The sequence below is a fragment of the Dermacentor variabilis genome, chromosome 3 (assembly GCF_050947875.1).
Source record: "Dermacentor variabilis isolate Ectoservices chromosome 3, ASM5094787v1, whole genome shotgun sequence".
In the NCBI taxonomy this organism is placed as follows: domain Eukaryota; kingdom Metazoa; phylum Arthropoda; class Arachnida; order Ixodida; family Ixodidae; genus Dermacentor; species Dermacentor variabilis.
This window is the reverse complement of record NC_134570.1, coordinates 43062120-43088832: the sequence shown is the minus strand read 5'-3', so window position 1 is coordinate 43088832 and position 26713 is coordinate 43062120. Positions and strand designations below refer to the sequence as shown.

The 26713-nt window shown below is 43.4% G+C and overlaps 1 protein-coding gene across 1 annotated transcript in view; it reads left to right on the top strand.

Annotated features, from left to right (window-relative positions):
* LOC142575460 (uncharacterized) overlaps positions 1-26713 on the top strand; it is a 38648-nt gene that overhangs the window by 3222 nt on the left and 8713 nt on the right. The window contains exons 3-15 of the mRNA XM_075684842.1: positions 2113-2380; positions 2839-2968; positions 4424-4597; positions 5256-5339; positions 6897-7031; positions 8160-8251; positions 9202-9342; positions 11778-11860; positions 13568-13802; positions 14234-14364; positions 18293-18399; positions 21217-21319; positions 24960-25102. Coding sequence (XP_075540957.1) covers positions 2113-2380; positions 2839-2968; positions 4424-4597; positions 5256-5339; positions 6897-7031; positions 8160-8251; positions 9202-9342; positions 11778-11860; positions 13568-13802; positions 14234-14364; positions 18293-18399; positions 21217-21319; positions 24960-25102 — 1826 coding nt within the window. The remainder of the gene's footprint in view (positions 1-2112; positions 2381-2838; positions 2969-4423; positions 4598-5255; positions 5340-6896; positions 7032-8159; positions 8252-9201; positions 9343-11777; positions 11861-13567; positions 13803-14233; positions 14365-18292; positions 18400-21216; positions 21320-24959; positions 25103-26713) is intronic.

Below are 26713 nucleotides of genomic sequence, written 5' to 3'. Positions count from 1 at the left end.
TATTTAGAGTTGAACTGATGTCAACATAATGCAAACAATGGTGTTTTTTACTTTATTGTTAACAGAATTTTTAAATGTTGCTTGTGACATGTAGCGGAATCCTACTTGAGTTAGATTGCTCTCAGATTCAGTCAATATTTGCACAAGAAATGAAAGCGAGTATTTTACTAATTAACAAAATTAGGATAATCATATATTAAACTAATTACTTAATGCTGCATATTGCAGGTTGACTAATTGCAGCCAGTCACTTTAATGTCATATTAAAATGAATTACGAGGATGACATCAGTTTCAATACGTGCATTCCCAAAGTCTGGGATGAAATTATTGTGTTCCAGTAACTCTTAAGCTTCGATTCATGAAAAGGCATTTTGTTAAAAGGGAAGTTGAAAGTGCATTTTCACAGCAACTTCAACTGCACTTATCTCAAAACTGGTGCTAGTTTCAAAATTTGTTCTAAGTGGAATCATTGGCTTCAATTCATGTGCACTACAGTAATTAGTTGAAATGCTAATTATTGAAAATTTGTTAATTTGTCAATTAATTATGCATAGTGATCTCCAGTATATGTAATGTATACCTCTTTAAGTATTCTAGCTCAATAAGTAGATTTCTGTCAAATGCCACGAGTACTTTTTAAAAATTATGTTAACCTTAAACAAGCACCTGCTATAGTTGTCGAGTGATTTCTTGGAGGCTTACTTTTTGGACCCGCATGATTATTCTGACCTATCGGCAGCAGCGCCACCACTAAAATACCAAGTGAAATTTTGACTGACATTACATGGATATTTCACAAATAAACATCATGAACGTTTCCCTTTTTCTGCACTGCATTTTTTTTTTTTTGCCATGAATGTAGAGAAACATCCCTACAGAACAAAGGCAGGTAATTAAAAATAAATAAAATAAACCGTGTGTGTTTTCACTAATGAAAGAACATTTAATATTTTTAACAAAATTCTGGCATTTATTGACTCTGGTGGTAGTAATCTTTAGATTTTCAGTTTGCCAGGTCTGTAATTGCTTCTCAGTAAAGTTCCATACTGTGAATGGTACGAAAATGTGCTTTCAAGCTGATTCATACCTTTTGGTGTGTTGTAATGTGGATTATCTTATAGTCTAGAAAACCATCGCAGTATTGAATATCCTCCCAGAATATGTTATTTTGCAGAACAAAATTCCTTGAATTATTCTAAGATGACCACACATGTTCTTTATTGTTATATAATTGTTTTTATAGACAAAATGCTATAGTACTGGCTTGATTTCTTTCTGTAGATTGGGGCAACACCACAATTGTATGCCATACCTCCTTTCAGGTGAACACAATGTCATACATAAAACTACAGCACACATGTCTTACCTTTGTAAATAAACATAGTTTTTGACATTCTAAAATATGCTGTGCTGAAATCATTGAACTTGGCATTTTATGGGGCCCTAAATATAACATATTTCTGCCCTTGATGACACCTTTGACATCTAGGATGCATTGACCTTGCATCAAAGTCGTCTGTGCGATTTTTTTTTAATGCAGTTGTTGCTGTAATCCTATAGTGCACACTATTATCCTCTTCTCTAACAGGATTTCGTATCAAAACTAACCCAAGCTTTTAATTAATCTTAGTTCATCTTGAAGATCTAGGATATTTGGGATAGGGGTTCTTGAGGTAAAGCTTCCTTGTAAGATGGCCTTGTACCACTTTTTGAACATGGTAAGTAACCTATATTAGATGCATGGCTGTGCTGTCATTAACACCTGAGACTACTTGCACGCATCTGAGAATGTACAATAGAACAAGATAAAGCAAAAGAAACACTACATCACTGTGACGTGTAGTGTGTTAAGTGTTTGCGGCAGCCTTCACTGTGTGTGGCGTACAAGAAGTGGAAGCATCACAGAGGGTTTGAAAGGCAATCTTTGATTGCCAGTCACTCCGCTTATATGCAATGCATTCAAATCGCCTTGCTGGTGAGTATTCTTAAACTGGTGCCATTTAATGCCAGATTCATTCCACAATTTTGTTAAAGGAGTGCTGTAGGGGGCCCCCTTTGAAGGGGTGAAAATAAATGCCTACGTGCCCTTCTGTTTCCTTCTGGCGTGAAGCTGGCAAAACAGGTGCACATGCAATGGGTGTCAGCCGAGGAGATCCAACGCATGGTGAAGCTGCGGCCGTTGCCATTCCTAGGGGTGGAGCCCGCCGAGCTTTGCAAGCTGCTACTGCAGAACCGGCAGCCACCTGTGCCATGCGAGTTTCTCGAGATGAACGCCAGCACGCCGCTGACGGCACAGGGCACGCCTACACGCCCCAATGTGCCCGCCCGAGAGTCCCAAATCGAGCAGATGCTGGAGTCAGCAAAGTTTGGTCAACAAGGTTAGTTCAATCAAAACAGCTCCCAGCTGCTGGGAAGTTGTGCATTGCATTGTTCTTGAGAGTGCTACATTGTGAGTGGTACACCTGCCTTAAAATGTGTTGTAAATAAATGTACAAGAGATATAAAAAGTGAAGCGTAACACGAAATGGTGCTGTGGTCTAGCTGTCATTTATGAGTTAGGAAGTTGAAGTCTACTTTAATAGAGCATCTATATCCAGCGGTTTGCATCTGTAAATTTAACAAGTTGATATGTAAATGTATTTAGACCGCAACACACCGCTTTCTGTACCAGTAGAATTTTTTTTGTTGTGCTGGTGGTGGTGGTGTCAGCAATTGTGTAAGTAAAGCTTCATTGGTATTCTGTGGTATGATTAGCATACTCCAGAAGGCACATAAACTGTTGTCGAGTTCTTTTGCTTGCCCGCACAGTGTCTTCTCTTTCTGATTCTTCTCACAGAGCAAGATGCCGTGCGCTTCGACTTCTTCAAGTTTACAAAGCCCGGCACATACATGAATGAAGCAATATTCCACAAGTACGTCACTGGCCTAGGTTGGGAAACGTCAACACAGCTGTCTGACCTGTTCAGGTGAGTTTTGTCCCAGACGGGTCAAGCTTTTGTCAAATTAACTGAAGGCATTAAAAAACGTGAATATTGCGAAAAACAGATGTAGATGCCAGTGACTGTGTCGAAGTAAAACTGTGTTACAGAACCCTTACGTTCTGCTTGATCATACCTGTACCATTTGGAATCAGAGAACCCAAAATGGTTCAAAAACTTTGTTTTATTTTGACGTGATCGTAAGTCACAGTTTCATCTGAGTAACATGTCTGAATTCTCTTGAACACTTGGCTTAGAACGTAAGTGTTTCTTGGTCCTGACGGTGTTTTTCCACTCCCATAGAAAAGGTGCTGCAAACCTACGGAAGGTGTGGACAAGGGTGTTGTCGGTATATTCACAGGTTTCGAGTAATATAGACGCAACAGGAGACAGGACGGGACAGTGTCATTTGACATTGATGACAGTGTCAGTGGGCAAATCAGTCGGCTCATTATTTACAGAATACGTGCATCGCCATAAAGGCATTACGTAGGAGGGAACAAAACATAATCAGTAAAAACAAAAAACAAAAATGTTTTGCACAAATATACTCCTAAACAAAGCACTGCGATATCATTTAGAGAAAGACATACAAGTAAGATGAAAACAAACGGGTTTTCAGGAAATAGAGCATGTATAATTGTTTTACAGGAGCGACATCACAGCCTAGAATACAAGAATTCGTTGTGACACATTTACTATATCAGTTTGATAAACTGTTTCATTGTCTTATTTATTTAGGGAAAAAAAACAGTGAGAAGTTTTAGGCAGTATTTGCAAATTACCATTAAATTAACATCTTATGTATGCCATCAGCTGTACACACACCTTTGCCAGGGTTATTACATAAGGGGTGGGTACAGTTGATAACGTACATAAGATGTTACCCTACATACATAAGAGCACACCCTTATGTAATACCCCTAACCAAGGAGTCTTTAAGGAAATAAAAAACTGACCATGATTGACTGTAATGATCTAAGACAAGACGCCATTGCTTCCCTTACCTGAGCAACAATGTGTGCATTTGAAAGTGAAGAGAGGGGCTTTTGCTGGCATGGTTTCCATGGCAATGGGAACGGGGAAGTCTATAATATTTGAACTAACAGAAAAGTTATTTTGGAATTAGTGCTGACCCTGCACTGAGTATTATTTGTTTTTTGAAGCACTGCTGTCGAGGCCGCACAGTTTGATGCAGTAAAGTGAATTCGCTGGACACATTTGCTGGCAAGTGCGTTCTGCAGTGAGTCTCCCTAAACCTTTCCAAGCGAAATCCTGTGAATTACGCTAATGGCGAAGTCCATTCCCTGAAAGTGACACCAGATTTGCCCGTACAACAGGAGTGTAGTACCTTGTGGCCTGAGACGGCAAAAAGGTTTTCATCTTGAGGATTTGGTTGGGTGTGAGAGCAGAGCAGTCCAATTGTTCGTTTTGTGTGCTCAGAGCGATGGATGTGCACAACCGTGGTGCGCTGACCTTCAAGGAGCTGGTACTTGGGCTGGCGGCCATGGAACCGGGAACACAGCATGGCGGCAACCCTGGCGAGCAGCGCTGTCGTCACATCTTTCGCCTCTACGACACCAACTGTGATGGCATCATGGAGTATTCAGAGTTCAGGCAAGCTTCCCCTTCTGACAGCGTACTACGAAAAGTAGGCTGCTTATGCCTTTGCTAAATCTGGCCTTCAGCAAGTGTACAGTCAATATCTTCTCTCAAATTTTATATAGATTTGCGAGTAGTACATGGCCACTGATGACTTGCTGTGGTGGGCCAACCTTTCCTACGAGTGTCTTGTTGTTAACACCTTTGCCTTTGTAAATACCTTAAAATGTGAAAGCGCCCTTGGGTATACTGCTTCTATATCATTCAGGCCGCCTGAATGTTTGAACCTACTTGTTGGTCAGATTCAAAAAGTATGGTTATCCAGAATTGCGTGTGGTTGACCAAGTACTAATTTACAAGGATCCAAGTACTAAACGACCGAGTACTCAGTATGAGGTAGAATAAGCACCAAACGAATTTGTGTTGGTATTTAATGATGCTAAAAGAAGTGCTGTCTGTCCCTCTGTCTTTGGTTAGTAAGTTTTCTTTACTCATGTGAAGAGCAGTGGAATAAACTTGCGGTTACATTTCTCTTGTGCTGCTGTTTAGTTTTTAAAATGCAACATTATGTGGAAGGAAGATCCTCTAAAATATTAGTTTTGGGGCAGTACAATTCTTTTTGCACTCACTCATTAAAATTTCCTTCTCACCTGTTTTCCTTGGTGGTCTGCAGGAAGATGGTCAAGGACATCCAAATCATGAGAGGGATCACCATGGATGAGGCTGCCCTGGACAAGTTCACCGCTACAAGTGCAGTGTGAGTGCTTTCTCAAAATTGTTTGATGGCATTTAAAAGATTTTACATTTATCAGGACCTTGCAGCTGCATTCGTGGCAACACTGCAGATAGTAATTTCTTTGTAATGACTATCATCATGCTATCATATGGCAAGTCTAGCTTAAAACATAAGCAAGAGCTTAATCTGCAGAAAGAACCTTTACCAAAACGTGATGCCTTCTCTTCTAAAAGTGATGTTGATGAAGTGCGCACTCTGAAATCAATACTGCGTTGCGTTGTTGGTTGCAGCTTTGAATGTCTAGCAGGGATTGACTTTGGGCCTTGTTGGTTTCTCGTGACATCATTGGTATAGTGTTTTAGCATGAAAACTTTTTCACAGAGACAGGTGTATGTGTGTCCCTTCTTGTGTATTCAGAATCTCGTATTCTACAATACCGGGCAAATGCCTACCCCAAATTTGTAGATACAGTAGAACCATGTTCCTACTTTTGTGAAAAAAAAAAGAACATACAAACCGTACTAACTGAAAAAAAAAATGTAACCGGAAGTAATTAAAAAAAATTTACAGACTCAACTGTAGTTGACATCTACATAAGGCGAAGCGTTACTGCACGGGACGCCGATGCGAGCCGAGCTGGTAGGGCTTGAACGGCTTGAGCAGCTGTTGTTATTTTTAGGGCTCCGGCAAGATTCTGCCAGGTTCTGCCTGGGCCAAATTCTGCCTGGGTCGGCAGCTTCTTCAAGCAGGGCATTTTGGCGGGAAGTTGGTAGGGTCCAAGCCACTAGAGAAGCGCTTTGTCTTTTCATATTGCATAGCGTTTTAAGACTGCGACGGGAAATATAAACGAAATTGGGCTGGTAAGCAACAGCTCCAAACGATGCCTATGATGCTGCCAGAGCGATACATGACAGTCCCTTTAAGCCACTTACAGCAGGGAATGGCCGTGCTTTTAGGTTATCGCCTATTAAAAGCGTGCAGTATGCTTCTGATGGAACTGCACTCCACGTGCTGTGAAACAGACAAGTGGAGGTGCTTATCGCAATAGGGCTGCCGGCGATAGCTGCGAATGGGGTGTGCGACGACCCTGGAGGACGTTTCCTGGTATCGAAGTAAGCAACATGGTGCACACCAACATTTTCACATGAGACAGGCGGGTGAGTATTGCGGGGAAGCTGCTGCAGTGGGCGGCTGCTGTTCTCGATCGCGCATGCCTCACGCCTTTTCTTGTTTACACGGGATCTAGCGGCCAGGAAATGTATCATACAATTGCAGTTTGGCGACCTACTGAACACTGGTGCCGAAAGATTGTGTTTTCTGGGAACCTATGAACCAATAAAAAATAAGCGTAACTCCATTGGGTCATTTTTTTGCATTCTCGATCGCTAATGTTGGCACCGGGAAATCGTATGTAATTGGATCGTATCGAAGAGGTTCTACTGTAGTTGCGAAAGGAAGCTACACGAACTCATGCATTGTTTAAGAAAATTGGTGTATTTTTCTTGCAGAAACCCATGTCATTTATGTCGGGAGTGGGCAGTGCCTACAAACATGTTTTGTTGTACATGTCGTGGGCAGGAGCTTTAACTTGCCGAACGGTGGACAGCTGCCGTTGAATGAGTTCCTTCTGGCCGTTGGGCAGCTCAAGTTCAGGGGGACCTCGCTGCTGTTCCGGTCATCGTCTTCGGTGTTGCCCACGCTCAAGAAGAAGTAGTGAGTGCTCAGCTTCTTTCCCTAAAAGGCCCCTCACCAGGTCCCAGAGCAAATTTTGGTTGGACCCTGGAAGTTGTAGAACGTTCTGGGGAGCAGTCTGCTGCAAGAATTTCTAAAATTGATTCATTAATAGCAGAGACAGAAACATTTCAAAATGTTGTGAACCCGTGATTTCAGGAGGCAAGCTTTACTGCCAACATAGGCACCCTCTTCCCTCGCCCTGGCTAGCCTCCACAAGCGAAATTCCTTCCCTGTGTTCTCCCAAACCAGAGCCGGAGGATTGTATCACATATGTGTCACGGGTCGCTCCGTTTTCCCTTTTGTTTCTCTTGTGTTTTTGCTTCGCGGTGCACTTCTGGTGACGATCTCACGCCCGAGCTGTTGTGTTTGTCCCGTTTTGCGCTGTGCATGATTTTGTGTGATGTGCATGTGAACACCTGCATTGTTGTCTGGCTGCTGCGCTACATTGAAATGGATCCCTCAGTGCACGTATGCTTGGAGATAGTATAGTTTTCTGCAATAACGACTGCACGATGTGGGAATGCGGCATACGATTGAGAGGGCTTTTGAGACTCTTGAGAGTGCTTACGGCAGCTCAGGATATTGTATAATATCTGTCACAACCAAGTAGAGTTTCTGAGTCATTCCGAAACAGATTGCATTGCACTGACTTGATACCTTTAGGCCAGGACTTCTCCAAAATTCATATCAAATTGAAATGCAGATAAGCCTCAACTGTATTAATAAAGGCTGGACCGTAATGCCAGGCATGACTTAGACTACTGGGTGTGGGAGAGGCAAATAACTTTGGAGGTTCTCTAATATAGATAATGGTGCTTAAAAAATATGGGTGGGCAATATTTCAGATGTGGGCAAGCATTCGAAGCTTTAAGGCAATTAATAGCCTCTTTCCTCCCTTCAAAAAGAATGCTTATATTCTTTTTCTCTCTCTCTCTCTTTTCCTTCTTCTATCAATGAAGTTTTCTTTGTCATCATTACAGTGTGAAAAATTGCTCAACATGTGTATTTGCTGCACTTGGTTGCCTGTCATCAATTAGGCATGAAATTGCGTTGCCTTCCTGCACGTTGAGTTCCCTCGCATTTGTTTTCCTTGTTGCTTTGTTGCAGCACGCAGGAATCGCTCATCGAGCCCACCACTAAGAGGTCCAAAATGTTCCATCCAACCATCGGCAACGACAACATGGATCAAAGTGCTGTGTGTGAGTGCGGTTTGTGCACTTCTTTGTGACAAGTAATTGTGTTGTACAGTTGCCAAAATAATGGGCCTCTTTTATTTATGGCACTTGGGTAACTTGTTGGCTCCTAGATGCCAGCCAGTACTGAGTCGATAATCATCACAGTCATGCAGGCTGGGAATCCTATGCAACTGGATCTGTTTTGATGGGGTAAGAGAGGGGGCTGTATGGCTCGAACCAGGGTTGTTTGCCGAGATGCACATTCCTCCCAGCTGACCACATGTGCTGACCACATGTGCTGACGTCGTGTCATTCTTTTCCTTACTTCCTGAGCACTGTTCATTTGATGCCATTGACGACTGCATCAGTGAAAAGAGCCACTTGAGCACCTCCGGCAGAGGTACTGTGACTCCACGGTTACGGCAACCATCGTTATAGCAGTGCGAAAAACGGACACAGACAAGAAGGAAAAGGATGGCACAGGCTCTCTTCCAACTGAATATTTGGAAACACCTGAAGGAATAATGTAAAAAGTGGGATGTGCCAAAACGAAAACATGAGAAAAATACTAAACTTGTTACGAAAGCACATATAGTACGCTCGGTCCTGTGTGTTAAAGTATGATTCCAATGCGAGCACTCCTGTTTTGATAGTCAAAGTAAGTGAAATGTGAAAGAAATTCGAAACTTGTTCAGTTCTTTGTATTCTTGGGCAGCTATGGCATTCCACCACTGAGAACAAGGCTGCAGGTTTAGTACCCTGTCGTCACATCCACATTCTGATGGGATGTGGAATGCAGAAATTGTTGAATTCTTGTAGATTCAGGTGCATGTTAAGGAATCCCAAGTGGTTGGAAGTTAGTTTAAAACTGTTTAGTGTAACACCTCTGGTAGTCTGCTGTTTATATATGCATGAAAAGTGAAGAGGCATCAACTGACTAACATCTTCCCGTACCTTGCGTGTCCCCCTTGCAGCAGCCGTAGAAGACTCGGCATCAGCCGAAGCTACCAGCCGGTTCCCTTCCCAGGTCGGTCACTACGAGTTGGCGACTCACTCGGTCAAGGTGCGTCGTACCGGCACCCTTGTGGACGTTCTCTCACTTTGGCAACTTGAGGGTGAGTACTGGCAGCATTGTTTGGAAGCTTATAATAAGTGTACCAATTACGAGTAGACAGTAGGATGGATAGAAAGAGATGTTTACAAATACAAGGCACGAAAGAGCCTGTCTGTGAAAGAAAGGACCTTAAAAGTGACATGCATCCCCGTAAGCAATAGGGGATGGGACACCCAATTTTGCACTCAAGTATGTGCAGCTGCTAGAAATTTGTGCCAAGCATGAAAGTTGTCGAAAAGGCGAAATGATCAGCAGAAAAAGCTACTCTGTACATAGGTATTCTCTTGTTGGCTTTAAATCTACCCTTTGTGACTAACTGTTCGTAGTGAATAAACTTTCATATTGCCCACTGGTGTATATATGCAAGTTAGTGCATGGCATCTTGGTAAAGAAAGCACTGATGACGGATGACAGCAAAAGAGATTGGATAAATTGGCAAATAGAAGACCTTTAGAAAAGGGGCCCTGAGCCAGAGTAAGAAACTTAATGTAAATAGCACTTTATCGTCCCTGCTCTTTCTTTTCTTAGTGCTCTAATGGTTTCATAATTTTAAGCAGATTAAGGATTTCAGAACTGTCAAAGAGACAGATGATGGAAGACGTGGCTGACACATGTAGCTAGCAGGGCTGGTAGCTATAATCATTGAAAAAAAAAGTGCTTGGGAAATGATGCGTAGGACAAACATTAGGACAAGAACTAGGCTGCTTTGTGCATTAATGTTTTTCTTTTGTTTTGCTACCATACTGTACACTAGCAACTACTTTTAAAAAGGGCACCTGTAAACTTTTTTTATAACATCTAGTCACCTGGCCTGACATAGCTAGTTGACAATGCGTGATATCTCTCAGAGCAGACGTAAAACAGCTCTAATTCTGCTGCTTCAGTGGCGAAGGTTGAACAGATAGTGCACCTAACTGATTCTATTTCATGGAGCAACGGGCTCATTTCACATTATTTGTTCTGCCATGAGCAGTGCAGACTGTGAACTTTGTGTTAGTATTTATGTATGCTCTTTGTGCTGAAGTTTAGATCTATTGCTGGAAGCTAGACGAGTTGCTCCAGGTTACTAGCTGGAGGTTATGGGTGGCTGTGAAACATGTTTACAACACTAAGGAAGACAACACATAAGCAATAAGGTTCATAGGACCAGCACTCATGCCACAGTGCACTGTGGACCTATCCTGTATTGCGCACTATAGGTTGTGTACCCATTCTTTTCTGTACACTGTGTACTGGGAACCCATTTTGTACACTTGCAGTCCTGTGTTTTTGTTTCATCTTGCTCAGCAGCATAAACATTTTTCAAAGCGTACATCTTCCTGATGGTTTAACTATCACTCGTAACATGTGTGACTGTAACTGTGTAACATGGTTTGATTGTAACTGTAGCTTGCTTTGCGTGTGGCTAGTACGGAAAGTGAGCCTCCATTTTACGCATTCTTGTTGCGGTCATATGTCCTTGGCTTCTGGCACATGAATCATTACAGCAGCAGGTTTAGGAAATGAGGCAAGCAACACTGTTTGTCTGTGATAGTGTCCATTTGTCTCAACAGCAGTGTCGCTGCAACTGCTAGTGTTGAAATATATTCTGTTTGTAAAGAAAAAAGAAATGTAGGTCTCTTCCATATTTGCAAAAATGTGGAAGCACGAAATGCATTTTTAATTGAGGTTGACTATCATTAGCGCACATGTTCTATTCCACATCTCGAAAAATATATTGCTAATTGCACACCTCTGTGCCTCATAGGGGGGTTTCAACGCAGTGGTTACGACCCACCAAAACGGCTTTATGGCTGTGTTTTCTGCTGCCAAGCCTAAGGTCATGGGTTCGATTCCCGGCCAGTTGAGGGCAAAAGGCAAAAAATGCTTGTGTACTTAGATTTAGATGCATGTTAAAGAATTATAGGTCGTCAAAATTGATGTGAAGTGACTGCAGTGTATCTCACTGCCAGTGCGTTGCTTCTGAAGGGGAAAACCAACAATCAAATTCCCTTTTCCTTAACTGTAGTTACACGGTAACCAGCGAGAACCACAGTTCAAGCACCCTGCATACTGTGGCAGGCTACAAGGCTTTGACAGCAAATACTATTTCAGTAGCAGCAACAAATAGAACACTCAAGCAGGCACCGCTTGCACTGTCGAAAGCACTTAACCTTTGACCCTGTGTTCAGTGGCTGAACAATGTCATTGTGCCTTGGAAGTGGCAGCTTTCATATCAACACCCCTTTTCAAGCTTTGTTTGATCAGAAATTGCTGTTTGGCGACTACTCAACCTCTCATAATTGATTACTTTTCCTGTATCAAACTGATGCGAAATTTCTGGATTTGCCTTCATTGACTGAACGCGTTTGCCGGTGGAGTAGTGGCATTGCTTACTGTGTGAAAGCAAATGTGCTTCGCCGCCCGATGGCAGCAATCCTTTACTTACTTTTGCAGGCACGGCTGCCCTCACAAAAAGTTCTCGACTGGGTGAGAAGACGCGCTTTGAGAGGCTGCCCTCAATGGATTCGTTCAACCAAGTAAGATGTTGCACCTCCCATCTCTGCCAAGAGATGACATAAACGTGTGAAATATTGGCCTGCATTGAAGAAAAATATTTTTTTATACTCTAGTCTTGATGTAATGAACTCTAATATAATAAACTGTTTGGACACATTGAAGCAATACTAAAATTCAGTTGTTCACACATGTACTATACAAAGGGGCCCAGAACCACCCCTCGGGCTTGGTGAAATAACATAGTCCGCAGCAGATAACATAGTCCACAGCAGATGTTCACAGCAGCGTATCATCTCAGCCAAGTTTTGCTGTTGTACGTGGTGCGTGGAGCTTGCAAGTGGATCGCGAAGTCACCTTTCTCCCAAAGGCTCTCTTTTCAACAGAAGGCCCTGTCCTCACTCCCTTCTGGATGCACTATTTCGTCATCAGACGCACTATTTTGTGATTCCCTTAGACAGCTGCTATTGGCCGATAGCTGACATCAAGCTGTGGTTGGCTACATGGCGTAGATACTATGGCTGCCGCGGGGTGCTGCCATGAGTCCACTGGTTAAGCGCACTGAGGATTGCCAAGGACAGCCATGTTTGGCTTATTTTTAGCACGTCGTAGGCAACGAAAGTGGAAGTCGTGGCATCTACGTTAACATCCAAAATGAAATTTGAACTGCGTGCCACAGTGAAATCTAGAAGGTGAAGCATTGTGGGCATGCCCCACTGTGCAGTAGCATTTGCAGTGCAAAGCGTTGAAGAAGTAACGGGAGCACAGTGGAGGTTGTGTTTGATTGCCAATAATTCCGCTTCTACTGAACGCACTGAAGTACATTTTGCGGCAAAGTATTTCTGAAATAGGCTATTTTCACTTCAAATACCTTTCTCCCCTTAGATAAAAAGTGGTTCAGGGCCCCTTTAGATGCTGCTATTGCTTTAATGGAATTGAGAGAGCAGGCTTTGATGCTGTTTTGGATGTAGCAAAGCAAGCTTTGTTTGCATGCTGCTCAGTGTTTGTAAGCCATCTGCAGAAAATCTAAATACTGAGTAAATCACAGATGCACTCTTTCGTACATTTGAGTAGTCTTATGTACACACGCAGAACTTTGTTATTTCATTTTATGACAAGTTTTACACAGAAGGATTAGTATTGGTTCAATTTGTCTCTAACAATTGCTCACTGCTCAGTGGGTATGGGGTGGACTTGGTAGGGTGGAGGCATTCCACCTCTGCTTCATCTGGTCAGCTTCACCCTTTCTAGTTCTGTTGATTTCCCTACATAGCATTGGTGATATGCCGCCTCTTCATTCCATATTTGACATTGTGGCATGTTTAGCCCCATACATATTAAAAGGAGACACTCCTGCAGAGCGTTCGCTGGCATGCCCCGTAGCTAACAGCCTGTATGTAGCTTTCAGCCTGTACCTAACGCTGTCCTCACCTTCCTTCACTATAGAAGTGGGTAATGTTTTACTAAAGTGGCTTATCACTATGTGGGGCAGAGGTAGAAAAGGTGTGCACTGTGTAACAAGCATACGATGTTCAATCTCGTCTTTGCCAGAGCCTGATGAAGACAAGATCACTTTTTGAAACGTTGGCTCCAAGCAGGGGCGTTGATCACTTCAAGTTGCCATCTTCCTACGAACCTTGACCGCGTTCCTTGACCTTGGCAGTTGTTTAAACTAGGGACCCTGGAGCTAAATCTGTGTCGTTGGTTGGGGGGCTGACCTGTCAGCGCAGAAGTCCCATGCCAATGAGATGCTGGCGGGGCTGCGCTACTTTGAGCGGGCCATCCGCAAGGACAACTCGGAGGGACGTCCTGGAGGGGGTCGCATGTCCAAGGACGCCTTCAGCTGGGGTGAGGTGGACCGGCAGGCCCTTGCACGCTGTCTGCTTGCCATGTGCCGGCAGACGCGCGACATCATGTTCACTGAGCCGCGGCTGCTGAAGCTTAGTGTGCCGACCTACATTCTGGGTGAGCCTTGAACGAGAGTTCCAAGATGGGCTGTTTTGTTTATTTTCAAGAAGGCGAACAGTGAAGACAATGAGACAAGTAATGTGAACAGGACAGATGCGTTGGCTTTGAACAGCGCATTTGTCCTATTCACATCACTTATCTCATTGTCTTCACTGTTTGCCATGTTAGTTATATGTAGTCTTGCTTTCTTGTTGTAGGATGTAACCCTACACAAGCGAAAAAAAGTAGCTAAAACACCGACCTGTTTTGAAAAATAGATGTGCTTGCTACCATGTGCAACAACCATTGGAAAAGCCTTTGTTTCAGCTTCAGTTGCTTTCTCATTTGTCATCGCTGTCACGAACTCTTGAAACTCCTGCTGTGTGCAGTGAAAAATCCATTGACCCAACTCTTGCATAACCAGGTTTTTTCACTTCTGCCCTTGTCAGGTGACATCCATGGCAATTACCGGGACCTGGTGTGCTTTGAGAAGGCGCTCTGGCGAATGGGGCCTGTGCTGACGCCAGCCAACTTCCTCTTCCTCGGTGATTACGTTGACCGAGGAGAGCACGGCGTAGAGGTGTGTCCTCGTGTGGTTTTATTTGTTTATTTTTCCTACCTTTCACACATCATTTAGGGCCTGTAGCCTCATAAGTAAGGAGGAGTAGAGTACAAAAAGCCAACAAAGGCCAGCTTGAAATTGAGATCATTTGCTGCATGGTTTGATCATTGCTACATCGAAGTTTCTTCACTGGCTCTTCATTTAATAAAAATAGGTAAGTGTTCATGCTGACATCAAACGCCATGTTAAAGTTGTTATTGCTCAGGTCACTGTAAGTTTAATTATGACTCCGCAGAATTGCAATAGTTGTGCGCATTTAAAGACAAAAAGTTTTCAGCCACGTTTTCTTTCGCATGTCAATAGAAAAACTGCAGCAAAGTTTGAATGTGATAATTTCTTCATGAATGAAAGATGTGTGTTCACATGAACTTTTCTATATTGCAGGGTGACAACAGGCATTCTATGGTTTGTTTCAAACATATAAAGAGAGATTTTTGGAGGTGTGAACATGAATTTCATGCTCTGATACCAGCCATCTTGTGTTCAAGACTACGTCACACCATAATTTCTATTTTAGTACGAACAGAAGGACAAATAATGGATTGGAACATGAAACTTCTTGCTAGGGGTGCATGAATGAGTGCTCTTATATTGCTGTATGGAATTGAATAGTGAATGGTCAAACAATTTGATTTGCGAATCAAATATCTACTATTCGATTTTTTGAATATTCGGTATATTCAATCAGTGAAAAGACCCACACTGTGCTACATGTCATATGCTCCGCGAAGCCTCCCATTCCCGATGTCACACAAGTGAGCACTTGCTTTTGCTGAGTGCTCTGCGTACGGGCCGCCTTGGCTGACGCAGTTGCATACTTTGTCTTTATGAGTGCTTTTGCCCTACCCAATGTCAGTCTGATGTGGGGATTGCATGGCGCCACATTAGCCAGGGCCGCCTATGCCGGCACAGTGTTCGTCCAGGTCAATAGGACCAATCGTAACTATAATGCAACGTGTACAAAGGTAATGGCAACAAAAGCAGCATGTATTTTGGAAAGTGTGAAAGCACATGCGAAGTCATGTAGATCGTACTGTATTAGATATGCGGTGACAAACTTTTTTATTTATTTTTATTTTATTTACAGCATACTGCAGGCCGTGTGGCCCAAGCAGGAGGGGCATGGTAACAAATAAAAGTACATGTATAAAAGGCAGAATTGCAAAAGTATGAAATTCAAGAAATGAAACAATATAACACGAAACAGCAATGTTAGTTAGGAAATACTAATAATATGAGTTTGAATTGATTCAGGTGAGTTCAGATGATGGAAAGGGATGAGGTTCCATTCTTCTATGGTTCGAGGAAAGAATGAAAATTTAAAGAGGTTTGTCCTGGCAACGTAAGGGGAGAGAGCGAGGGGGTGGGAATGACGAATATACCTGGATGCGGAAAGTGTTATGTATGGACTAGGATCTAAAGAAAATTTACGGTTTATCAAGGAGTAGAGGAACTGCAGGCGTATTATTTTTCTCCTCGTTTGAAGGGTGTGAAAGCCATTTGTCCGCAGTAATTCAGAAACAGACTCTTCTCGGCCGTATTTGGAAAAAATAAAACGTATGGCTCTTCTCTGTATCCTTTCAAGGGCGTAAATGTTGATATTGGTAAACGGGTCCCAAATAACGCACGAGTATTCCAATTTGGGTCGAATAAATGTGGTATAGGCTAAGGATTTTACTTCATGGGATGCATGTTTAAGCTTATGGCGAAGTAGACATAGCTTTCGGAAAGCAGCGGAGGCGGTAGCAGCAATATGGCTTTTCCAATTTAGGTTGTTAGTAATTGTAATTCCAAGATACTTGTACTAGCTCACTTCGGCCAAGGGATCTTGGCCAATAGAATAAGAAAATTTTAGGGGTCGTTTTTTGTTTGTTATACGTAGAAGCACAGATTTATCTGAGTTAAGTTTCATTCCCCACTTGTTGCTCCACTCTAGAATGTTGTTTAAGGCTAAATGAAGAGATAGTTGATCATGAACTGTATTAATATCGTTAAAAATGATACGGTCGTCTGTGCACAGATGAATATTGACAGGAGCCTCTATTACATCAACTATGTCGTTACAATAAATAAGAAATAGTAGCGGGCCAAGGACGCTGCCTTGAGGCACGCCAGAGGTTACCGAAAGAGAATCAGACTGCTGCCCATCAATCACTACGTACTGTTTGCGATGCGTCAAGTAAGCTTCAATGCCACTTCAACAGCTGTCAATATAACTCATGCATATGATCTCGGGACCCATCACTGATGAGCCACCCGTACGAGCATACTATAGTGGCAAGCAGCCCGTTATCAGCCAGAGCAAATTTTTGTAATGGCCACACTCCCTAGGCCTTTAGGCTTAATCGGCGCTGCTAGCTTCGTTGGGTGTTGATGACTAAAGTTATGATTTGGTGCCAAATTGACACAGATCTATTTGTAGCAGCTGCGCTATGCTCTGAAAGCCGACAAACCATCTTGCAAACAAAAGAGAGTGTAAGGATGGCAACAAAGTTGCTCTCGGCCGCCATCTCTGTGATACACCGTATACGGTAGCCTCGTTCCTGACATTGTTTGTGGACACACATTGATCTCTTTTTGTAGCTTCGAGCAGCTTGTCACAACACTAGCTTGGGATTTACATGGTGAGTGCGAAAGTCTCATGTGACTATAGTGCGCTGACCGCGTGGCTGCATACACTTGCGCGGACGAAGGATACACAACGAGGGGGAGGGGGGCGGTGTTGCACATTACTTGCTGTGACCCACCCGATTTCAGAATCTTTGACAGGTGGCAAATCATGCTGCACCTGACAATGAAAAAAATGCCTCTTTATCACTGGCGCCAACCACAGTGGACCCGCACAATGGCAACGATGGCTACGCGCGGAGATCGTGTCACCAGATCCGTGGCCCGCGTGTTCGTTTGTCGCACAGATTGACCTTCCGATAACCCACCTGCTGCAAAGATGTGAAAGCCCTTCTGCATTTTGGAGCAAAACTTGAAAGGAACACTCTCAGTGCAATATGATAGTATCGCAGGGGTAATTGGAGATCTCGGGGAGAGGCCTCTGTACTGCAGTGGACATAAAATATGATGCTGCTGCTGCTGCTGCTCCTGATGATGATGAAAACACAGGCCTACTATTGAATTGAGAACCTCATCAGTATTCAGTACGACATAACGTCACTATCTCTTTAGCTTCAGAGGGAAAAAAAGCATCTGATTCTATTCAACACAAGTTCTATTGATAAAAAATATTTCCCAGACTATCATATACTAGAACTGAGCTGTAATAACATCTGGCATACTAATTTGCAGTTCCCTTTAATGAAAGTAAACCACATGGTATATCTTGATTTCTGTGCACCGAAGTGATTAATAGCTTGCTTATACTTGTTATGCATGTGCAGCTCTGTGTTTTATTATTGGACAAAATTTGTAAGCATTAAATTTTGTGATAAATTTTGTGATAATTGATATTTGATTTGGTATTCCGTTTCTTTTTCTTGATTCGATTTCATATTCAATTCTACATATACTATTCGGTATTTGCACACACCCATACTTCTTGCACTGCTTACTGATCTGCCCTGTGCTTGCTGTTTTGCTCACAGTAGTCAAGTGTACCCTCAACTGAAAATGTTCTTGAACCGTGGCACCCAAAAATTTGTCACTGATAAAGTATCCTCTCAGAAAGTGTAATGTTTAACGTACACTTCCTGATGTGACCATCATACTGTACTTTAGATACCTAGCTATGAGAGGAATTTACTCCTATATTCTTGTGTTAAGTTGTTAACAATAGATCACATTGTGCTTCACGTGTCCTAGTTGCACTTAAAAGTAGTACTTGCATTTACTTTTCTCAATTCTTTTATGATGCTTTCTCCTGTTTCTACAACAGGTCATTGCACACCTGTTTGCCCAGAAGATACTGGCGCCCGACAAATTTTTTCTCCTCAGAGGCAACCATGAGGTGCGAAGCGTGCAGAAGATGTTCACCTTCTACACGTAAGCTCGACTGAAATGTGCACACTCTTCTGTCAGGTTATTTGATGTCTAGTTCACAAATCTGGAAGCACCTGCATAGGCTTTTGGAAAATGGATGCTTTAAAAAAAAAAGAGAGGAACAAGAAGAAGAAGATATAGTTGCGTCGTAGCTGGTGCATGACGTATTCTTCTGCTTCACTCTCTGGCATACATTATCTCGTTGATACCTGCTGCACAAGTGCTGGGTGGGTATTCTATAAGTGTCCCCCTAGTGGACATGTCCATTTTGTCTGCTGCTGAAGTGCTGATTGGCTGGGGGTGCCTGTCTGTTTCTCACGCATGCCCCAGCCCAGCCAATCAGAACTTCAGCAGCAAACAAAATGGACATGTCCACTAGGGGGACACTTACAGAATACCCCCCTGGACCATTATTCTTAGATGGCTTGCTGTGGTAACTCGGTGGTTGTGACATTCCGCTGCTGAGCGCAAGGTGTTGTGGGTTCGATTCGTGGCTGGTGAGTGCCCGTGTGTGCGCTGCGGAGGGGGGGGGGGAGGAGGGAGGAAGGAGACCCCTTCCTGCTCCTTCTAAGCCAGACGGTAAATGTCTTGGCTCCCCATGTGTCTTTCCTTGTCATTCTTTATGGCACGTAACATTACGGTAGCTAGCCACGCATTGAACTTTCACCTTTGGCTCGGGCTTGCTTGAAAAACGGTGCTTGGGAGTGAGAGATTTTATTTAAAGATAGCTGTTGCGTGGTTTTTGGAGTTTGAATTCGTAGGAGTTTTTCTCTATTCAAATGCGATAGGACTTTTCCAGGACCAACCGAGCAGTTCGAATTATCCATCACCTTGAATTGTAAGAGATTTCAAATTATTGGGATTTCACATTGCCGGCACCAAGGATCTCTGGTTGTTCAAGGCAGCCGTCGCCTAACGTGTCCTGAATTTTCACTTTAGGAACATATTGTCATGTTGTGGTTTGCAATGTGACATAGAGCATTGCTGAGTTTTGTGCCCAGTGGCTGAATTAGCATGTGATGTCTTGTGGTTGGCTCTGAAGTCTTTGTCAGCTTTGCCAACGACTGGTATTGAACACGTATCCTGATTGAAGCTGTACCACTGGGACACAACGGCAACATACTAGCACACACCAGGATAGTGCTTCAGCTGGCAGGAGTTAGCGTGACTGATTTCTGCCAATATGCCAATACACCGCCAGTATGCAAGAACTTTGCTAGGCAAAGAAGCCGGCAAAGTTATGCTGGCATCTGTCTTGTGCTCAAACTTGTATCAGTCTGACTGCAGTCTTATACTGCTACACATTCTCCCAGTAAACACACTCATATACACTTCAAGTTCATTATAACGAAACAGGATATGATGAAATACAGTCGAAACCTGCTATAATGAAATCCTGGGACTACGAAATTCTCGCGACAAGGGAATATTTTTGCATCCCCAGGTAACGCCCACAGGATTCAGTACCTTTGGTACCTCGCAACAATGAAATGTCGCTGTACTGCAATCCCGCATCAATGAAATTCGCCAGAACGTAACCCTGCATATTACCTACTTGCGCAAGACCAGCAGGCTTCAAAATGTGTTCGAACGCAGTTGCTTTGCTCTAAAATTGCATAAAATACCACCACGTTACACTTGCATGGGTGCTGCCATTTCTGCTTACAAAAACCGAGTGCCAAAAGCGATCGTGCCAGAAACACTTCGTGGCCGCCATCTTGTTTGTTGATTGCCCGTTTGAAGTGGCAAACATGCGGCTACTGACATGTGATGACAGTTTTTACATGCCTAGTGCAGTGCAAAGCGAGAAAAATGCAGCAGAAACAGGAAATCCACATCCAACCAACGTGGAATTGTTTAAGGTGCTTGAGACGGTGGTTGCAGCATGGAGTGCCACGCATTGGGCCGTGATTGAGCGTTCGTTCAGGAATACGCATTCCTTGCTTCAAGAACGCTAAATTTGGTGCCACCTGACAGGCATCACTTGCGGATTCGGCGCTGGATGTAGATTTGCACAAAGGAGCCGTAATTTTGGTCGACTTCCTTCGGCTATACGAGATATGATCACTTTCACGCTAGGCACCGGACACGTCAGCACCTACAGGTGACAGCGTGCTGTTGCACGCATGAAGCGCTGTTGCTCTGCGTCTAGTGCCGAGTTATGCAAAATCTCAAAAAAGTGATTGCATCTCTGAAAGCAATTGACCGAGACTACTGCTCCACGGCCGTGCTGCCACTGCTGATTGATGCATTCAGCACACTTTCTACTGTTGGCAGTGTGGTTTTATATCCCTGAGCAAGCTTGCTAAAGTAAGCTAATGAAATTTTGACAGTGAAGTTTCATTCTGCGATGCGTTACCTATCTGTGCCGTCTCATTTCACAACAGCGAAATCTCGCGAAAGCTAATTTGTTCGCGTTCCCTGTCGATTTCGTTATGGCGAGGTTCAACTGTAATGGATATAACAAAGTACTAAATGTAATTCCCCTTGAAATCCCCATAGAGGTCCATGTACATTAGACCTGCATTTTAAAGAAGTGAAATTCTGAGTAAATAACACAAAATAAATTCTGTAAATATCTGAGTAAATAAACAGACTAACGTATGGAGGTGAAATTGTACTACATAGATTACTTGCTAACACGGCAAGGAAGTTCAGATTTCCTGAAGCTTCTATTTTTCAAGAAAATGTTATTTTTTTGCTAAACATTCTGCAGGAATGGTGGAAATATTGTGTGGAAGTTCTCCAAGAACTTATGCAAATGATGCGTGCCACAGAATATCGGTGTTTACTTCCTTTTCTCTCTTTCGTTTTGTGCAGTGAGTGTGTGAACAAGTTTGGAGACCGTGTCGGCGTGGAAGTCTGGGAGCAGATAAATGCCTGCTTTGACGTCATGCCGATAGCTGCTGTGGTGGACACAAAGGTAGACCTGTAGACGTTATGAGTATCTGCCACACCTGTCCTGGTTAAGACAAACGTGTTTAAGGAGTTGCAAGAAAGAGGAAAATAGGGCTATTTGGTTTTTAAATCAAATTGCATCACCGCAGAAACTGAGGGCAGTGAGTGTTGTAGGAACAATGAAAGTAATAACTAATAACCAAGGCGTGCGCAAGTTGCACTTGGTTGACAGACACTCCAACTTCGTTGCGTATTTCAAAAGCTGTAGCAAAACATTGCAGCAAAACATGGCTGCTTGTGACCTTAATGTTATTTGCCCCTTTTGGATTGGTTTTTCTTCCATCTAGAAAATTGTGGTCTCGTTTCAGAAAATGGCAGATGCACAAATTCATGAAAACACTCTGCCTAGGCAACAACTAGTCCAATATAATGCAACTAAACCTTGATGTAATGAACTTCTATATAACGGAATTCTTAATGTAACGAGGTATTTAACTTTTCATAACCTCTTGTCCATAGCACACCATGTATTTAGAATCTGAATATAACGAAGGCTGATTGCATGCGATTTCGTTATAATGAAATTAAGAGACAATAAATGGAAACCACTGTGGATGCAGATGGTTGAATGATTGAACTACAAGCAGCTGCTTGCAAACGCACGTCTCAAATCGCGCGCCGTGTGACAATAGCGACCGCCGAAGTGGAACTTCATCATGTCCCGTGTAAAGTCCAAGTGCGACAAGATCCTATCACATCCCGCGCACTGTGGGCTTTAGGTGCAAGTGAAAGTGTGTGAGGGCGAAGCAAGAAAGATGGTGACTTCCACGTGAACAAAGGGAAAGAGGGTGAGGTGAGCTCGCTCGCGGTAACGCTATCAAGTGAGAGCGAGGGGGCGGGGGTAAGTTTGTGCGCTCGCCTTCTGCTCTCCAGGGTTGCCTTCGTGTTGCAATGTGCCAACATGCTGCACCCATGTATAGTGAGAACACCATCCGAGATGTTCCACTGCAATGCTAAGCCTAACTATTAGCGCTTTGCCCTTCAAATGAAGCTGCCAAGCTTCTTTTTTCAAAAATTTTACAAGCTGCAGGCAAGGTATCCACACTTATGTGAGTGGTGCTTACTGGATGGAACATTTGTTTTCGAACTTCCACTCTTTGAAGGGATGTGCGGTCTTTAGACAAACATAAATACACTACTATAGCATGCATGGAGATTATCTTGACAGGTAGCGGCTGGCCTAGTAGCCTGTCACGAACTTACAAGCAGACAAACGGACGATTTATAATTCCACACAAAGTTCAAGCGTGACAAATTCCTATCGTGCCCTATGCAACGGGTGCAAGGGAAAGCTATTTTGTTGCACTTTATACGAAACGTGATGGCGAGAGGATCTTGCGTTTAGTACTCTCACAGGTGCCAAGAAGGATGATAGCTTGATGCATATGTCTTCCCACATGCAAAATGGTGGGGGGGCAGGGAAGCAACTGCGAGGTAACGTGATCAGTAACATGATCAAGCACACGCTGGAGGGGGCGCTGGGCGCACCGAGAGAAGCGCATCTCTTCTCCTTTAGACCGACTGGTCATCACTGCGCGTGGCCGCCACAGCGCAGCTGGGCAAATATGCGGCCTGTGCACCCCATCTTGGAAGTAATACAGTCGACTCTCGTTGCAGTGGACCCTGATAACCTGACAAAAAATGTCCATTTTATCTTAAGTCTGTAATATCTGAAACGCCTCACTTTCGGAACTTTGGTCGCGATGTCTAACAACGATAGTGCAAAGAGTGAGTGACGAACTTCGGAAGTAAAAGTAATAAAAATTAAAAATAAATTAAAGAAAGAAGTTGCAGTTCTTGCGGCTTTTAAACTGCAACTAATACTAGAGACAATGTATAATGGTTACTGAAACTTCAGACGCCATATCAGATCTTGCTTGATTTCTTGGGCATGACACATCTGCCCAATGTCGCAAATTTAAGTAAGTAAGGGTTGTCACCTGCTGCCTCAATTTCATGCGATTTTGAAACAAAACTTTCTTTGGAGGGTTCGACGAGTTTTGATCCTGCATTGTTGTGGAGATCAGTCCACTGATAGTGTTGTTTTACTGCAGGCAGCACTATCAATCGGACATGAAAGCTTCGTAGACTTCGCTTCCTGCCGCCGATATGAATCTATTGTCGACAGCATGAAACCACATCTTTGCTCCCCGACTCTGAAATTCAACAAAATGAATTCTTTTTGTCATTAAAGGGACCCTAAAGGCAAATGCTAACTTAAGCTAAAGTGATAGGTTAGTGCTCGAGGATCTCTAAGGCGTCAATGTTATCGCGAACAGAGCCTTAATAATCGAGAAATCAAGGTAAATGCAAGACATGATTGAAGACTCCCCCGGGACTTGCCCGATGACGAAAGCACTCCTCAGTTAAATTCTGTCACTAGTATTCAACTACTCGTTGCAAAAGACATCCTCGTATTCTACTATAAGATCAAATAAAATGCTACTTGTCCAGTTCCATTTCATGTTTAGAAAAAAGAACTCATTGAAATTACCGTTGACAATGACGCGGGAAGTCGAAAGGTTTCGTTTTCACTCAACTCTGCGCCGCTCACGCTTTCGCGTTTCAGCACTTTCCTGATCGCGTAGTGCTGCAGTGTTTATGCTGGCTTGCAAAACTTGCACAAACTGCAAGTAGCAGAGAATCCAACTTCCACGTCATGTCGCGGGATGCCTGATTGGTCTACGTCACTTGACTGAAAAGCAGCTGCAGCGGCAAATGCGCTGCTCTCTCTTGGCTCGGTGCCGCCGTCTGTCAGGCGCCGTTTTACTCACCGACGGCAGCAAAGGGTGGTGATGGCATATGCAACGTCACTCACCACTCCTCTGGTTGGGTGGCGGGAGATTTGAATGACGAAAAAGGTATTCACACCCTTCAGATGCAATTTTCTTGTAAACTAAGTCTTTTCTTGGCACGAAACAAGCGTTGCGAGGTTTCTGGAAAGGTATTTAAACAGTCCACGTCGACTTAGTATTTGCCTTTAGTGTCCCTTTAAACTCCAATAATCCGCAAGCTTTTACGCCCCCTTCCATCCAAGAAAAATCGGTTGGTGACTGTACTTATTTGTATAAAAGGTTGAATCTTATTATAACGAAATTTCGACATAACGACATAATGTTCCAATGTTGCCAACTTCGTTATATCAATGTTTAGCTTTGTATTGTCTAAGTATCTAGGAAGGTAATTTTTGTTATGCTAGCTTCAAAATTAGTCTGGGATGTTACTTTATATTTGGTTTATCTTTTCATGCCTGAGGTTGCAACGAGTCAATTTAATACTGTTGTGAACCTGTCCTTGTGAAATGTCTCTTTGGTGAGTGGTGGAAATGGAATGCATCAACATTATAGCATCAGATTTAACACAAGTGCTACAGCGCTACAGCAGCAATGGCTAGGTTGTTGGATAGTGAATTTTCCTGTCAACTTCGTTGCTTTGTTATTGCCTTAAAAAGATGGGAATAAATGTCCTGCTTTCAAGACAAAGTAGAGTGCAGTTTTCCAAAGCAGGAAGTCTTGCCTCAATGTGTTCCAGAAAACTGCTTACGGTTGACAGCAGGTTTGTTACTGGCAATCAGAGATCGAAATCTTTTATGTGCTTCTGTGTAGGTATTCTGCGTGCATGGAGGCATCCCTCCTCCATGGCTTGGCGGTGGCTACCTAGCTGCGATAAACCAGATACCAAAGCCACTGAACGATCCCGAAAGCCAGTCTTCACTTGCCTGGGAACTCATGTGGAGTGACCCCATTTCGTAAGGACACTTCATTTGCTTTCCGTGCGACATCTACTAGTGTAGTTATACAGTGATCACGTAGACCACGTAGTTATGCGTGTATGCCACATTAAGTTATACAGAAGACTTCCATTAATTTGACTCTTCGATTAGTTTGATCCCGACCGAAGGTCCCAGCCGGCGCCCTTGCATTCCTATTGGCCGAAACTTTCATTATTCTGATCCTAAAATTGGCCTTCGCCGGATAATTAGAACTTAACCCATCAACATGCACGTGCCTGACCCCTATGGTGACCGCATAGCAATGCCTTTTCTGGCAGCGTCTGTCTCGGCAGAGCTTAAGGGACAGGGAATGCATTGAACACGTCATCCCACGTCGAAAGTAGCTGTGCTTGCCAAAAGAACATTTCAAGCAGTAACGGTAGCTCGCAACGTTTGATTGTTGTATTTACCCTAATGTAATGCACACCTTTTTTTGCCCATAAAAATCAAGCCGAAAAACCATCTTTGTATGCTTTGCCGCATAACACGACTGTATTGCTGCAAAGCTGACTTGAAGATACCTCGAGTCAAGCTGATTTTAAGAAATCAGCCACCACTGTGCAACACATATTAGAGCTTTGCCCATTTTTCTGGCGAAAATTGTGTGCGCGTTAGATTTATGCTTTGTTTAGGAGCTTTAATGTTATCAGTACGTTAGTTTTCTACTTTGGACACATAGGAAGCAGGCGCACATTTGATACAGGGGTGTGTTAGAATAAGGCAAATACTGCCAAATGAATCAACTCTTTGTCTTGACGTTTCTTCTGCATCTTGTTGAATTCGAGACAGAATATAATTCGATCAAGTTTGTCGGTCCTGTCAGGGTCGAATTAACAGTTGTCTGTATATGTGGTGAGTCAAACAGACAGTCAGCCGTCCGTCAGAGCACCTGCTATACTCTAACTTTCTCTTCCTCCTCCTCGGATTTTCTGCTTCAGCTTTCTTACATGCAAGCACACTGTGCTCGCTCAGAAGGGATAACCCGTGGCTTTTTTTGCAGTGGAGCTGTCTTAAGCTAGTTTCCAGTGTTTTGTGACGTGCGTAGGAAAGAACTATCATCATGTGGGCCAATCATTATGATAGTGCAGAAAGGGTCCCAGCTCAATGGCACATACCCCTGTGGGCTCGGGGTCTTGTAAAGGGCCCTTGAACTACCCTTGTCACACCTAGGACCCAAAGAGGTCCCAGGCAGAAGGGGATAAGGACAGATGTGTTTGAAAAAGTATTTTGCACAACTTTTTCAAAATGGACTGTTAAAAAATTCTCGGCGCCAACCACGCAAACATACTCGCGCCGCTGATCGCACATTTGTCGTCGTCATCTTCTACAGCTGGCTCTGTTATGCAAAAAACTATTATCATGAACAACGGCTCGAGCATCGTTGTATTCCACAGCTGGCTCATTGGCGCCCCTCGGCGTAACCGCACTCGTACCACTGCTCACGTATTTGTCGTCTTCGTCAACTTCCAGAGCCGGCTCCCTTGCTGCTCCACATTGCATTGTAAAATTTCACTTCTCTTCTGTTGTAATGGGGAGGCCGTATTTATGGGGGTATGAGTCATTGCTTAAGGGGGTATGAGCCATTCA